This window comes from Sparus aurata, chromosome 5, assembly GCF_900880675.1.
Source record: "Sparus aurata chromosome 5, fSpaAur1.1, whole genome shotgun sequence".
NCBI classification, from domain to species: domain Eukaryota; kingdom Metazoa; phylum Chordata; class Actinopteri; order Spariformes; family Sparidae; genus Sparus; species Sparus aurata.
The window spans coordinates 29,876,849-29,890,612 of NC_044191.1; the positions used below are offsets into that span (position 1 = coordinate 29,876,849).

At 41.0% G+C, this 13,764-nt stretch overlaps 1 protein-coding gene across 4 annotated transcripts in view; it reads left to right on the forward strand.

The window, feature by feature from the left end:
* ntrk2a (neurotrophic tyrosine kinase, receptor, type 2a) overlaps positions 1-13,764 on the forward strand; it is a 97,437-nt gene that overhangs the window by 70,456 nt on the left and 13,217 nt on the right. For 3 of the 4 annotated variants that reach the window (XM_030418271.1, XM_030418273.1, XM_030418270.1), the window contains 4 exons: positions 1,536-1,666; positions 6,316-6,488; positions 6,733-6,888; positions 7,724-7,814. In XM_030418271.1, coding sequence (XP_030274131.1) covers positions 1,536-1,666; positions 6,316-6,488; positions 6,733-6,888; positions 7,724-7,814 — 551 coding nt within the window. The remainder of the gene's footprint in view (positions 1-1,535; positions 1,667-6,315; positions 6,489-6,732; positions 6,889-7,723; positions 7,815-13,764) is intronic. The other variant, XM_030418272.1, reaches the window with a different exon arrangement.

Genomic DNA, 13,764 nt, shown 5'->3' on the forward strand with positions numbered 1-13,764 from the left:
TTCTTTTTTGATAAATACACACACATACACATATACATGCTAACGATGGACTATACATTTACACTGAACAAGAGGGGACCTCTGTTTCTGGTCATTAGAACAGAAAATTACTTTTATGGTCTGTTCCTATAATACCACTTCAAATGTGATGGCTTCTGACACACTCCTTCACAATGTGTTTTTTATGTAAGTATTTTACTTATCATCACTTTTTTGTACTTTTTAAATTTTTCTTCACATTTGTCAAAGCAGATATACACACACACACACACACACACACTCGCACATATACAGACACATATTGCATTGTGGGTGTGTTCTCCTCCAACACAATCTTACACTGAGAATTGGATGCTTTTGAATATCTGATGCAGACCAGCAGCTTCTTCTCCCCCCTCTCTCTCTCTCTTTCTATCTCTCTCTCTCTGTCCCTTTCTCTGTCTGTCTCTCTCTCTCTCCCTCTCCAAGTCTGTACAGTATTGGGTTATGGAGGACCTCAGCAGCTTACTGTAGATCGATGCAGCTTCTGAGAGTCTTGCTGGGCTTTAATGTGATATTCTGAGTGGACAGCTTTTCTTCAAATGCGCCTCTTAATCACATCACAGATAAATCTCCGCTGTTGGTGTCCCCTCTCTCTCTCTGGTTTGTGTGTGTGTGTGTGTGTGTGTGTGTGTGTGTGTGTGTGTGTGTTCAAGAAGCACCCATGTGCATGTATTATAGGATAAGTCACGTTTCCTTGCATGCAGACAGTTGCACATATGGCCTGCAGTCACAAAGACAGAGCTTTGCTAGGTTATAGTAAGGGCACCATGCTGTTAATCACTCTGTAGAATAAAACCTTGTCTCATCGCCATGGTGAGATGCCAGATTTTTCTCAAAATCAGCTGGCATGGAGTCACAAGTTACTTAGCAACAGGAAGCAGGTTTGCCGACTCTGATCTAACTGTGGCTGAGCAGAAGGCAGGGAGAGATTTACACGACAGTAAAAACTGGATCAAATTAGTATGACAAAACAGAGCATTTGCCTATTTACTGTAGCATTCATAAAAATGATAACATAACACATTTATGCAACAGAATGCACTCAAACATACATTTTGACTCCTGTAATGATTCATCCTCTGCCAATTTACTTCGGCGATAAAGAGGAAAAAATATGCTCCCAAAGGAACGAGCTGTACTTTAGCACAACAGTACAAAAAATTACAAAATCCAATCGTTCACACTTCAGAGAACAGCAAGTAATTCCTCGACAGAGTTCGCATAGCCTGCAGCTATGGTTTTATATACAAGAAGAAGATCAATCTCCAGAATAACTGTTTTATTTTGGTTAAATCACACAGACAGCAAGTAAACCAGCCATGAATTGAACTGACTGCTGATTAATTTCTTAAACTTGACATAATGTTACAACACCAGGCGTCTTGTTTCTGTCACATCATGTGAACAAACATACATTCATACTGTTGTGTTTTTTTTTTTACCTAAATGAACATGATTAAAGTGGATTTCTCTGTTTTTCTTCTATTCACCAGTCGTCCAGCACATTAAGAGACACAACATTGTGCTGAAGAGAGAGCTGGGAGAGGGAGCCTTCGGAAAAGTCTTCCTTGCCGAGTGTTACAACCTCTCCCCTGACCAGGAGAAGATACTGGTGGCTGTCAAGGTAATGTGAGGGCCGAATGGTCTTATATTTTAAATTTTAAAAGAGTTTTACTGAAAAATCCTGAGAAATACATTTGAAAAGCAGAGAAATTCTGTTATCGAGCATATTTCATGGGACATTATTGAAAAGTTATTAAAAGGATTCTTAAGAAGATTTTTCAATACTTTTTTCCTGCAGTATCAAAAGAAAAAAAAGTTCCAGACTTCCCGTTTTGTTTTATTAGTTCTATGGCTCCTTAAAAGAAAAGAGTACACAGGTGAAGTGTCTGCGGTTATTGAAGACAAAACTGCTTCTGTGCCAATTCCTTATTTCAACAAAACAGAAACTTTATTCTTCCTAGTTCTCATAAATCAAACTAGATATAGAAAAACAGATTCTGGTTTCAAAATGAGCTATTTTTAAGAATCCCTCCTCCTACAGATTGATTGATGGCATCAAAATAAAGCCCTAATGTCATTATTGAAGGAGAAGTTATTGCTTTCTCTACTATACTTTGCAATGAGATCTGATACATGAGCTACATGTGAAACATGAAACAGTCGACAGCCAATAATCCTATGTTGCAGAAATGGATATCTGGCATTTTGAAATGAAATCCTTCATACGGCGTCTGTATTTAGACATCTCCTCACCTCCATTTCCTCTGCTATTGTTAGAAAGTCGCCGCTTTCAAGAGTTTTTCTCTTGAAGGTGTAATTACACTCAAACCACTGACTTCCGGCGTCAAATTGAACGGTTTCCTTCCATCGCATCTATCCGTCCATCCATCTCTCCATCAAGGATGCCTTCCCTCCTGGTCTGCGGTGAAACAGGATCTGATTGGTGAAGAACTTCTCATTAACAATACATGACCTGTGAGAGACACCCCTCTCCTCCCATCCTGCTTCATTTCCTCTCTCTTCCACACCTCACCTCTAACTTTCACCTGCAGTACACTTTTTCTCTTTCCTCTGCAGCCATCATCTTTCTCTGCCTTCTTTTCCATTCCTACAGCGCCCGTTTGTTCGAGCTTAGCTCTAAACCGCTTGCTTGGCCGCTGATGTTCCCTGCCAGCTTAGCTTCAGCTCAGTCTGAGCACTTTGTAGGAATATGCACCTGAAAATCCCAGGAAGCTGAGGTGTTGGTTGTAGAACAAGATGCTGCGTGTTGCCGACTGAATGTCAAATCTAGTCGAACATTATATAATCTGCGCTCAACTTAAACTGCAAATGAATTGTACTTCTCAAACCGTCACAGGTGCGGTTGCACATAGACGTAATGTACACTTGATGAATCATTTAAGCATTCGAGTCAGTTCATTGATTTCACGTTCTCTATTCATCAGATTTTTTCTTCAATTAGCTAATGCGCCACCTGCTTATAGTGCATTCTTCCCGCTCTTCTCCTCTTCTCGTCAACCGGCGTGACTCACTGTTTCTCCCCGGTTGTCTTTTTCTCCGCCTTGTTGCTCCATCAACAACGAGAAATGCTGGAGGTAAACAGGTTTTTCAAAGAAATTGATGACATTGCCTTCTTTTTTTTGGAAATGTAACGTCTACAATGAGGATAATCCAAAATAAATGAGACACCTTCTGGAAGGAGATGATGAAGGTTGTTTTTTTTCCACCTCTGCCAAGGAGGTTATGTTTTCGCCAATGTCCATTTGTTGGTTGGTTGGTTTGGTTGTCAGCAGAAATACAAAAAAAAAACTATATAGCAGATTTCCACAAAACTTGGATGGAGAATGGTTCTTGGCACAGAATAGACCCCATTAACTTTTGGTGCTGATCCGGGTAAACAAACAGATCCAAGTCCTTTTTCTCACTTTCGACATTTTCATTCATTGCTCAGAGAATCTTGATGAAAGCAATCAGGTGCAACAATCAGTGAGAACAATTTGGTGTTGATCCAAAGAAAAAAAAAGTATAATAATCTGGATCCAGCAGATTTAAATAAGTTTTATTTGCTATTAGATTGACATTGTTTAATTAACGTTGGACTGTCGGGCCTTGGCGGAGTTGTGCACTCTACAGAGAGCCATTTTTAGTTTTTAATCATTCTCTTAAAATGCTTGGAGCACCACAAACAAAATGTTTGTCAGCATTGTAATGGGATAGAAGCAGGAATCTCCGAGACAGATTTGGACAGAAATGAGTCACGACATCACCTCCAGGTAGTAGTGCTGGGGTCGCAGATTACGATAAGATACGACGCGACAAGACTCGATACAACTTGACAGGCTACGACAAAAACATCGCAACACAACACGATAAGACGTGACAGTGCAGTTCGGTATGTTACGATTAGATACCCTCCCTAAAGAGGCTCCCGCTGCTCTAAAGATAACAAAAAAACAGTCACTGTAAGGAAGAAAACACAACGATTCTCATTTTCAGTTGATTACACACTTATTGAAACATAATAATGAATATTATTTCCCATATCTGCCTATACATTTAAAAAAAAATCGGTTCCCTGTGGTTTTCATTTATTGTCTAAAACCAAAAACTGTGATTTGGTTGTGTTAACTCTTCAAGTTCTGACAAACTTGTGTGAACTGAGGACACAAATTAATGAATCAAAGCAATATAAATGCCATATTATTGTAGACGGTAAACTGAAATGCCACAGTATATTACCAGTTTTATAAAACCAATACTGACATTTGGATTATGGGATCTTTTTGCACACTGATTTGCATCTTCTTTTTTATTTCAGCATATATTTATTGGCTTTATTGTAACACAAGACTGCCACACAACAACGCAGAAAGAAATGAATGAAAGAAAAAACATTGAGGAACATGTCATCATTCTGCTTTTCTTCCACCATTAATATAACATTAAATACATACAAGCGTATTGTAAGGTGTATTTTTCCTTTAACGCCCCGCCCTTCTCATCATCGTTCCTCATATGTAATTATGTTGCACTCTGTCATGCGTGCTACATTACAGAAACATGTACAGCACAACCCTTCGCTCACTAATAGAGCTTAATGGTCTTGGTGTTAGTGTTGGCAATCAATCAGCCAGTCAGCCATAATACTAATACCGGTTTTGTACACTGTTACTGTATACAACTATATCCACTGCGGTGCCATCAATCACCAGTTCACTTTAACACTCACAGACACACAGAGTAATAAACATGGGCCTATACACACACACTTACAGTACACTTCTGCATGCCATCAATCACGAACACGTAGCTCTTTCCATAACATTTATTTCACACGTAAAAACGTGAGTCACTACATTTTCGAGCTGGAGGTTGTTGATTGCTTGTTATTTGTCCTGGGACCTGAATGTGTGCGCAGACGAGATGACTAACAGAGCAATATTATGGCTTTCAGCCTGGGATTTAATGCAGCATTGAGACGCAGAGCGTCATACATTGATGTTTTTGGCTCCCAGGAAAGTCTCTGCTCTCTTAAATTCCCTGAATTCAACGTTGTGATGGTTTTCTCAGCACTAGTGAGGAGGATTTGTTACGGTGGTCATTTGATACATCGCCGGGTCGTTGAGCTGATTGACCATTAACAAATCCATTCATTTCATAACCCTCTTTGTTATGTTTGAATCATCATTATTACACACATCCTCTGGAGCAGGGGGCTTCTCTTACTTTTCAACAACCCAAACAACTGATGTCGCCACACTAATGGAAACTGAAAATGTCTCACACGAAGCTCAGCATGTGAGAACCCATCAGAGGAAAGTCAACCCAGATTTCCCGCACATTTCTGCTATCACATTTCAAACTGAGATCGGCGCACACAGCATCCATACTGTAATAATCCACCATATAATCATCATGTAGTATCACATTACGGCCTGTAATGTTCATGACCGGGCCTTTATGTTTTATGATGCATGATTGGTTGGACGTAGATGGGTGGAGTTACAGCTTGTCTCATTTTCTGGCATCTCAGCGTTCGAGCTGAAAGGTCGCGGGTCACTTCCTTCTTCCTGAGCTTTTCTTGTGACTTCTCCTCGTCCTTTAAACCTATATTTGTAATCAGAGCTTCTATCTGTTAGTACACGGACAGACAGACAAACACACACACACACGAAGGAAAGCGAATGTATATCTATGTCATATACTGTAGGAAGACAATCAATTATTCATAGAGGACAAGAGGAATTTCTATATTTTTCTCCATTTGATGTGAAATGAATAGAAACCCTGTATCACTTTCATTTCCTGCAACTCTCTCTCCCTCTCTCTCACACACACACACACACACACACACACACTTTTCCATCGCTGTCACAGATTCTTGTGTTACACAACCTCCATGACACATATCCTGATCCATGGGAAGGAGGCAAAGATTAGTTTCAAAGGGAACCAGGGGGAACATAATGAATGTAAACATCGTAATGGTTTACATTAATATAAAATGTCTCCATTGCCATTGTATCAGTCACTGCTCGGTGCCAGTAATTTCACACTGTGTGTGTGTGTCGAGTCGCTGTAACTCACTTTTACAAGGCAAGACACTTGCAAATTATTTTTTATTTTTTTTCAGTGGACTTCAGCCAAATGAATTGGAGCAGACTGGGTGCACTGTGAAAATGACTAATTGGCAATAGTGTACGTGGCATAATGTGTGAGTTTTTCATTTGTCAGTTTATTAAAATGTCACTTCTGTGTGTGTGTGTGCAGACACTGAAAGAGGCCAGTGAAAATGCCAGGAAGGATTTCCACCGCGAGGCCGAGCTGCTGACCAACCTTCAACATGAACACATAGTGACTTTCTACGGAGTCTGCGTGGAGAGCGACCCTCTCATCATGGTGTTTGAGTACATGAAACACGGAGACCTCAACAAGTTCCTCAGGCATGGATATATTATTTGTTACATCAAAATGTCAGCTTGTTATCGAAGAAGTTGGAATCGATAGACAAATCGGATTGTAGAGTAGGAGTTTCCTCGGCTGTTTGGAAAAAGAATCAAGCTAAATCTTCTAAATGTTCCCTCTTAAAGGATTTGATACCAGGCAACACTGCGCAAGAAATAACACACGACTCCAACAAATGAATAACCAGGCACGCATGACAATTGTCCACCTGTTCCCTCACAGGGCCCACGGTCCAGATGCAGTTCTGATGGCAGAGGGCCAGACCACCAGACCTGTGGAGCTGACCCAGTCTCAGATGTTGCACATCGCCCAGCAGATAGCATCTGGCATGGTCTACCTGGCATCACAGCACTTTGTGCACCGCGACCTGGCCACCAGGTTTGTCCCTTGACACTAAACTACAGGGACATTTATTCAAACCCTTCTACAGCTCATAGAATATAGAAAAGTGAAAAAAAAACACTTTTTTAAAAGCGTTTTTCGAACGGAATAAAATTAAAACACTTCATGAATAAAGTTTTGTTTGGTCATCCTTGAAATTTCAGTATGAGGTTATACTGCTCTTGACCAATGTAATCATTTTAAAATCATTTATAAATGCACAGACATGCAGTCTGGTATATGAAAAATGGCAGCTGAGCTAAACAAGCCAGTGGCCATTAGAGCATTGGTTCTCCACCCAGACATCAAGACCCCTAATGGGGATAATTTCCAGGGGATGCTAGGTGGTTGCAGAGAAAAATAAAATATTATATTTTAGATTGAGGAATAGTTTTTACATTACATTGTCTGTGCCAATGACATGATATGCCTTAAAATTGTTCATGAATTAATTAATTAACACTTTCAGGATGTTGTGAGTTAAACAAACATAAAAAAAATATAGATATACCAAACTTATTCCCAAAAACATTTAGCATTTTAATCAAAACTGCGACTGTATTAAATAGTTACTCCAAGCTTGTATTTCATATCTCTACATGTTTATAGATAGAACAATATGTTACACTCATTATATAATCATGGATGTGAGAGGCATGTTGCTACCTTCGAGTGATAAAAGGGATATTTCAACACTATTTTAACAAGTCTGTGAATGTCTGACTTGATGTGAATGTCTGTTGAACTTTCTAGGCTTCCATCTGAGCGTCTCTTGGGTATTAATAACACACTGTATGTGACAGAAGTTTACTTAGTGTGTTTTGTCCAACAGGAACTGCCTGGTGGGCGAGAACCTGCTGGTAAAGATCGGAGACTTTGGCATGTCCAGAGACGTCTACAGCACTGACTACTACAGGGTAGGTGTATGTGTCGATATCTTTTCTGGCCCTTCTTTTAGCCTCCCTCCTCCCTGCTGCATGGGTCCCTCTCTGCTGTTCCCCTGCATGGGCATGACTGACGGACTCCGGCAGAGTTACAGTCAGACGCTTTGCTGTGGTAGGTCATCTAAACTGAGTGCAGGGAAGTCAAAGTGTAGTGAGATACATATATAATTACGTGGACTGAAGGGGAGGGATGATAAGTAGCATGCCTGGTTGTGTCGTATACTGTGTGTGAAATAAGGGCTGTTCGTTTAGATAATAATGGCAATATGTTCAGCCACTGACGTCCAATATACACTACTATTGTTAAGACTAGTAATTTACTCATTCTTCCTTTCTTCAGCAGGAGTTTGTTTTTAAAATGTAGTATTCAGCTGTTGAGCAGAGATAACCATGAAGCTGCACGACAAACTACTTACTAAAAGTGAAAGAATAATATCAGAAACTTACCAGAAGAAGTAATATTGATAATTTATTAGGATCTTTGGAAGACAGGGTATTATAATTCAAGGTTTTCAAACATAATGTACTGAATATGTATTATAAGATTAGCTTGGATCACATTGTGCCACAATTTACACAAAACGAGCCAAACTCAAGACAGACAGAGGCTGGCGGGTTGAAAAGAAAAGACAGACTTTAGTGAGCTGAAGCTCATGAATCCAAAAGTGGGAAGAATAAAATGGAAGGTAATGTAAAATACAAACTTGATACAAAAACTGAGGGCAAACCAGAAAACCACGGGGGAAAAATCAGGATCACAGGGAGCACAGGAGGACTGGGGAACAGGCACAGGAGACACAGGGGATACAGGACTTAAGCGAGGACGAAAATAGACAAACCAGCAAAGAGCGAGTGAACAACACAAGCTTAAATACAAACTAAACTAACGAGGGGATGAGGTGCAGGTGGAGAGACACTGGGAAGAGGTCAGCGCTAACGAGGCTGATGTGAGACAGGTGAGGGGAGGAGCACAGGAACACTGGAGGGAAACAGAACAGGTGAGCAGGAAGTAGAAAGAGACAACGACGCACCAGAGGATATAACTAAACTAAGTCTTACATTTATACTATATTACCATATCGGAATAAAGTGTTACCACAAACTCCTATAACACAAGACAGGTAAACTCCTGTAATATATGTATCCTATTTTCTTGAGAGTTTGCTGCTGAAATATTAAATATAAGAAGCTGGAGGAAGGTTCAATACACATCTGTTATCTGACAGTTTAATAAGCATCCAAATCTATTGTATCTTTTCTGATCAGTGTTTAAAAAAACACATTATCTGGTCAATCAAACTCCAAAACACAGCATATTTTGATTGTATTTTTTTTCATTCAAATACAATACTAATCTGTAGGTTATAGTAATGTAGGTTAGGAGACACGACACCTGTATGCAGGACTGAGCACCACAGATTTATTAGGACTGCAAAAAGTACTCTGAAACTGGAGATGAGTTGATAAAATAAAGATGTGGGTTTACATTGTGTACGTTTTGTTTCGCAGGGACATTTAGCAGCTCTACTATGAGTGTTGAGACAACTCAGAGGTACACGAGGCAGCAGGAGACTGTGTGGGTTTTATTCATTCCATACAACAATCTGTCAGCTTTCCAGAAGTCCGAAACCCAATAAATCACACAGATTGATTGATAGTGACTGTCCATGTTTTCCTGCCCTTTCCCACGTCCACCATGACAAACTGACATGAGTGACAGTGACAGAGAACTCAGGGGAGGGAGGAATGGGTAAAGAAGGAAGCAGCAGCCGACATGAAAAATCTCTACTTTTTGGGACAAATTCTTAACAATAACGTCCAGAGTGATATCGATGATGTATAAGCCGTTGGATTGATGTAAACCTCAGTGATAGCATTGACTGATGCTTTTATCTTTTATGTAAGCTCACTTCTTTTGGTGACAAAAGTTTATTCATTCATTTGGACGGTGGGTCAATACACTTTCCACGTTCGTGTTTATTGAGCTAATGTTGCGCCGTTAGTGTTAGCTGTCAAGATTGAACTTACCAGTTATGCTGCTGGCGTCTTGAGTAGAAACAGGGGCCTCAGACGAGTTCTCTTCAAACCCCACATTCAGACCGTAGCAAGTCATAGTCGCTAATCATTGCTCATCCATTAGATCATCGATAAGTCTCTCTGCCATTTTTCAACCATTTTTTGTCATTTTGAGCTTTGCAATTGTAGTAGGTTAGCTTAACTGTTCCAGTGGTTCTTGATTGGGTCGATGGTTTGATGGATTCCTCCTTCATTCATCTTTTCAAACAGTTGTATAAACAACTTGTTTCAACCACTGAGGCGTTCAACAACCTTTAACTCCTTTAAGACCTCCAACGAATAAGTTGCATCGGCCACAGACCAGTTTTGCTTTGCTCCCACCATGTTTTTGTGCCTCCAGGAGCCAACGTCACCTATGATGTTGCGCCCACGTCAGGCGAGCGTGCGTTTACAGGGTTAATATTTTCCTATTGATTGGATGATCAGAGGTTTACACCACCCAAAGGTTTACAACACCCAAAGGATCGGATCAGTCTCTTCAGTCTGAGACCTTTACATGAGGGATTTTCACTCTGATTGGGGGTTTATTCTGATAATTAGTGATTGGGTCGATGTAGACACAGCTGTTGTTGAAGATAAGCAAAAGGCATATTTTAAAAACATCCAGTAGTTTAATGGAATTGGCGTGCCAGTATAAGAAAATTCCAGGTATATTTTTTTCTCTTTTTAATGATCAGTCTCAGTCTCCCCTCACGGAGAAAACCTTTCATGACCCCGGAGCTCAGCCACAATGTTAAGAAGGTAATACAAGATGCCACAGTGCCACAATCAATCAGTATTCCAAGCGCACGGAAAATTGACTTTTCATCAGGCTTTCTCTGAACACCGTAGAGATTAAATTTGGAATAACTAGTTCTGTATGGCATCAAATTAAAGATGTTGAAAAGATTAAGGTCTCTCCTCTGTGGCTCTCTTTTGTACTATCTGGGTGACGACACACAGCAACCTCCCCTCCTCCTCCTCCTCCACCTCCTTCCTTTCACCCCACCTCAATAAAGCTAAGCGCCGAGGCTGTAGTCATGGCAACGGGCGAAGGCAGCAGCTACGAGCCTCGGAGTTGTATCCAACGTTTCTCAGGAAGAAAAGTAATCAGAGAACTTGTGTTTAGTATGCTGAGGCGGTGCGAGAGGAAGAGAGAGTTTGGGGGGTGGGAGGAGGAGGAGAGGGATGGAAGTGTGGGAGACGGAGGCAGGGAGATGAAAGGAGAGAAAGAGCTGGTAAATAGAGAGATGGAGGGAGAGAGGGGTGGGAGGCCAGGGAGGGTGAAAAACAAGACACAAATAAATATACAAAAGGAGGAAAAAGCAGTAATGGGGCGATAAAGGGATACACACATGCTGAGGTGGGAGCAGAGAGGTCTGCAGACGAGGCAGCCCCGGCTGTACAGTGTACAGGAGAGACAATAACAAACACAAAACTGCAGCTTCAGACGAACCGCGGATGTCAGGGACGGAGACGGAGGAACAGCAATGAATGACAGACGAGGACGGAGAAAGGTAGACGAGCAGGAGAGAGATACAGTATGGTGGGAGGTAAAAACACAGCGATCCAGCCAGTGTTTTAGCATGTGTGTCTGTGTGTGTGTGTGTGTGGGGACTCAGTCATGCTCTTGCGTCAGACAGGAGCAAAGATGAGTCATAGAGGAATCAGAGCTCCCCCACTGCTTGTGTGCATGTGTGTGTGTGTGTGTGTGTGTGTGTGTGTGTGTGTGTGTGTGTGTGTGGAAGCAGAGGCGTAGGACTGAAGAGGCTGTGGTGACGTCATTGGACCCACTGTTACACAATGAGGCTGACAGGATGCCTCGATTCAAACCTTGAGCCTTTTATATGCTGTGTGTGTGTGTGTGTGTGTGTGTGTGTGTGTGTGTGTGTGTGTGTGTGTGTGGCTGGACTTCACCTAGAGCCGAGTAGAGAGCGAATACGCACACATGCAGGCACGTTTTTTTCTCCCTAAACTGATTTCATGCCCAAATGTGTGGGGGTTGAGGAAGAATTAAATGTCTGCTCGGGTTTTGAGGTCGACTGTTCTGCACCGCTGACACACAGACCGAAGAAAAAACCACCGGCAGCAAAGCAGAGCTAAACAATCTCTGCAGAGTAATTTGGCTCTTTTTTTTTCTTTTTTTTTTTTACAACCCATCTCTAGGTCCTCGCCAACACTGACAAACAGCATCTTAATGGAGCACCTGGAGAGGCCAGAATGGAGCAATTATCCGTGGAGGGGAGAGTGTGTGTGCATGTGGACGGACAAAAACACGCCGCTGTCACACATCAACACAGAGACTGAAAGACAAATACTGACAACACATATTCAAATATGGAGAATCGTTTCTCACTGCAAAAACAAGAAATTGTCAAAACAAAAATCTGTCGAGTGATTTCCATAAAAATGTTTATCACCTTCTGTAAAAAACGGATTTGATCGTTTCTGGTATCATCATTATTCGTTATATTATGTCACTGCCAAACCAAAAACCACACACTAAAATGACATGAAAACAAACATAAACCCAAACCACACATATAAAACGATATTCAAGTGGACAGAAAACAAGCAAACAAACCAAATAAAAGCACATAAATTCATCCTAGTTTTGTCAGTTTCACACGAGAAACAAGCTGTCAGACGACACATTCTCATTTTTCTCCCCTCATTATGCAAACAGAAAGTCTTTAGTCTTTGTTGCTTTTATTGGATTTACTAATATCTTATCTAATATTCTTACTTTAATCCTAACCAGTCACACTTCTCATATCTAAACCTGACTGATCTAACAGAGGCAACCAACAGAGGCATAGCAGAACAGGTCTTAGCAATACAAATAGCAGGATCCATATCAACACCGTCATTCCCAAATTGAAGAATAATCACAACTCTGCAGTAATAACATACTGTACATGCCATTGTTGTGCAAATGTCTGTTCCCCCGATCAAATAACATGTTTCCTCCAATGCCACCTGCTGACCTTTAATTTCTACTTTGGTTGCAGGTTGTGATCAGTAGATTGCACACGATTAGTCAGCACGGTATTCACGGATGGTTGTGCGTGACGCTTTTGAATAGCAGCAAGGTCGAAGGAGTTGAGCTGGCTGTGTAAGCTTCCCTCATCAGTGTTGAATACTCTTGAGACTGCGGTTTCTTCAGCCTTGTCCCTTTCATACCTAGTGCCATCATAGTGAACTTCACCGTTCCCTTTATTTTTTAATGATCTGATTTATATATGGTACAAAAGCTAATTCATCAGCATTCGTTATCGTTCTCTCTCCGTGTTTTTCTTGGCCCAACCTGTTTCCTCTTCCGCTGTGGAAAGTAGTCCAGGGCCTGTGATGCTTTTTGCGTCCGTAAACTTGTGACATCCCACTTTCTATTTCCTTTCTTGACGGTGGAGGCTATGTCCTTCTGGATGTTATTCCTATTCAGCTCTGGTTTTGATTGCCCAACGTGCATCCATTCATTGACAATAGTATCTTCCTTCTGAGTGCTTTGGCCATCAGACACATAATAGGACAGTCTTTGCATTGTTGTTTGAAATATGTTGCTTAGTGCGGTGCTCCTCCATCCCTGCTTATGTTCTGTCTAAAAAGGGTTAAATGCTCCCTGAGTATATTGGGATCTAGGAGTTTTATTCAACATTATCTTAAAAATATAAACTGCAACACATTGTCAAGGATACAATGACAAAGTCCAGGTCTTATTTCCATCAGTCCATCCTCTTCGCAACAAGATGGAGGCAGCCGTTCAACGTCCAAGGCAGGAAACATGCAACCCAAAATGTGCCATTTCCCAACACTGTGATCTATTTACAGATACATACGCCAATAAAAAAGAAAAACTACATTAATCCCTAAATAC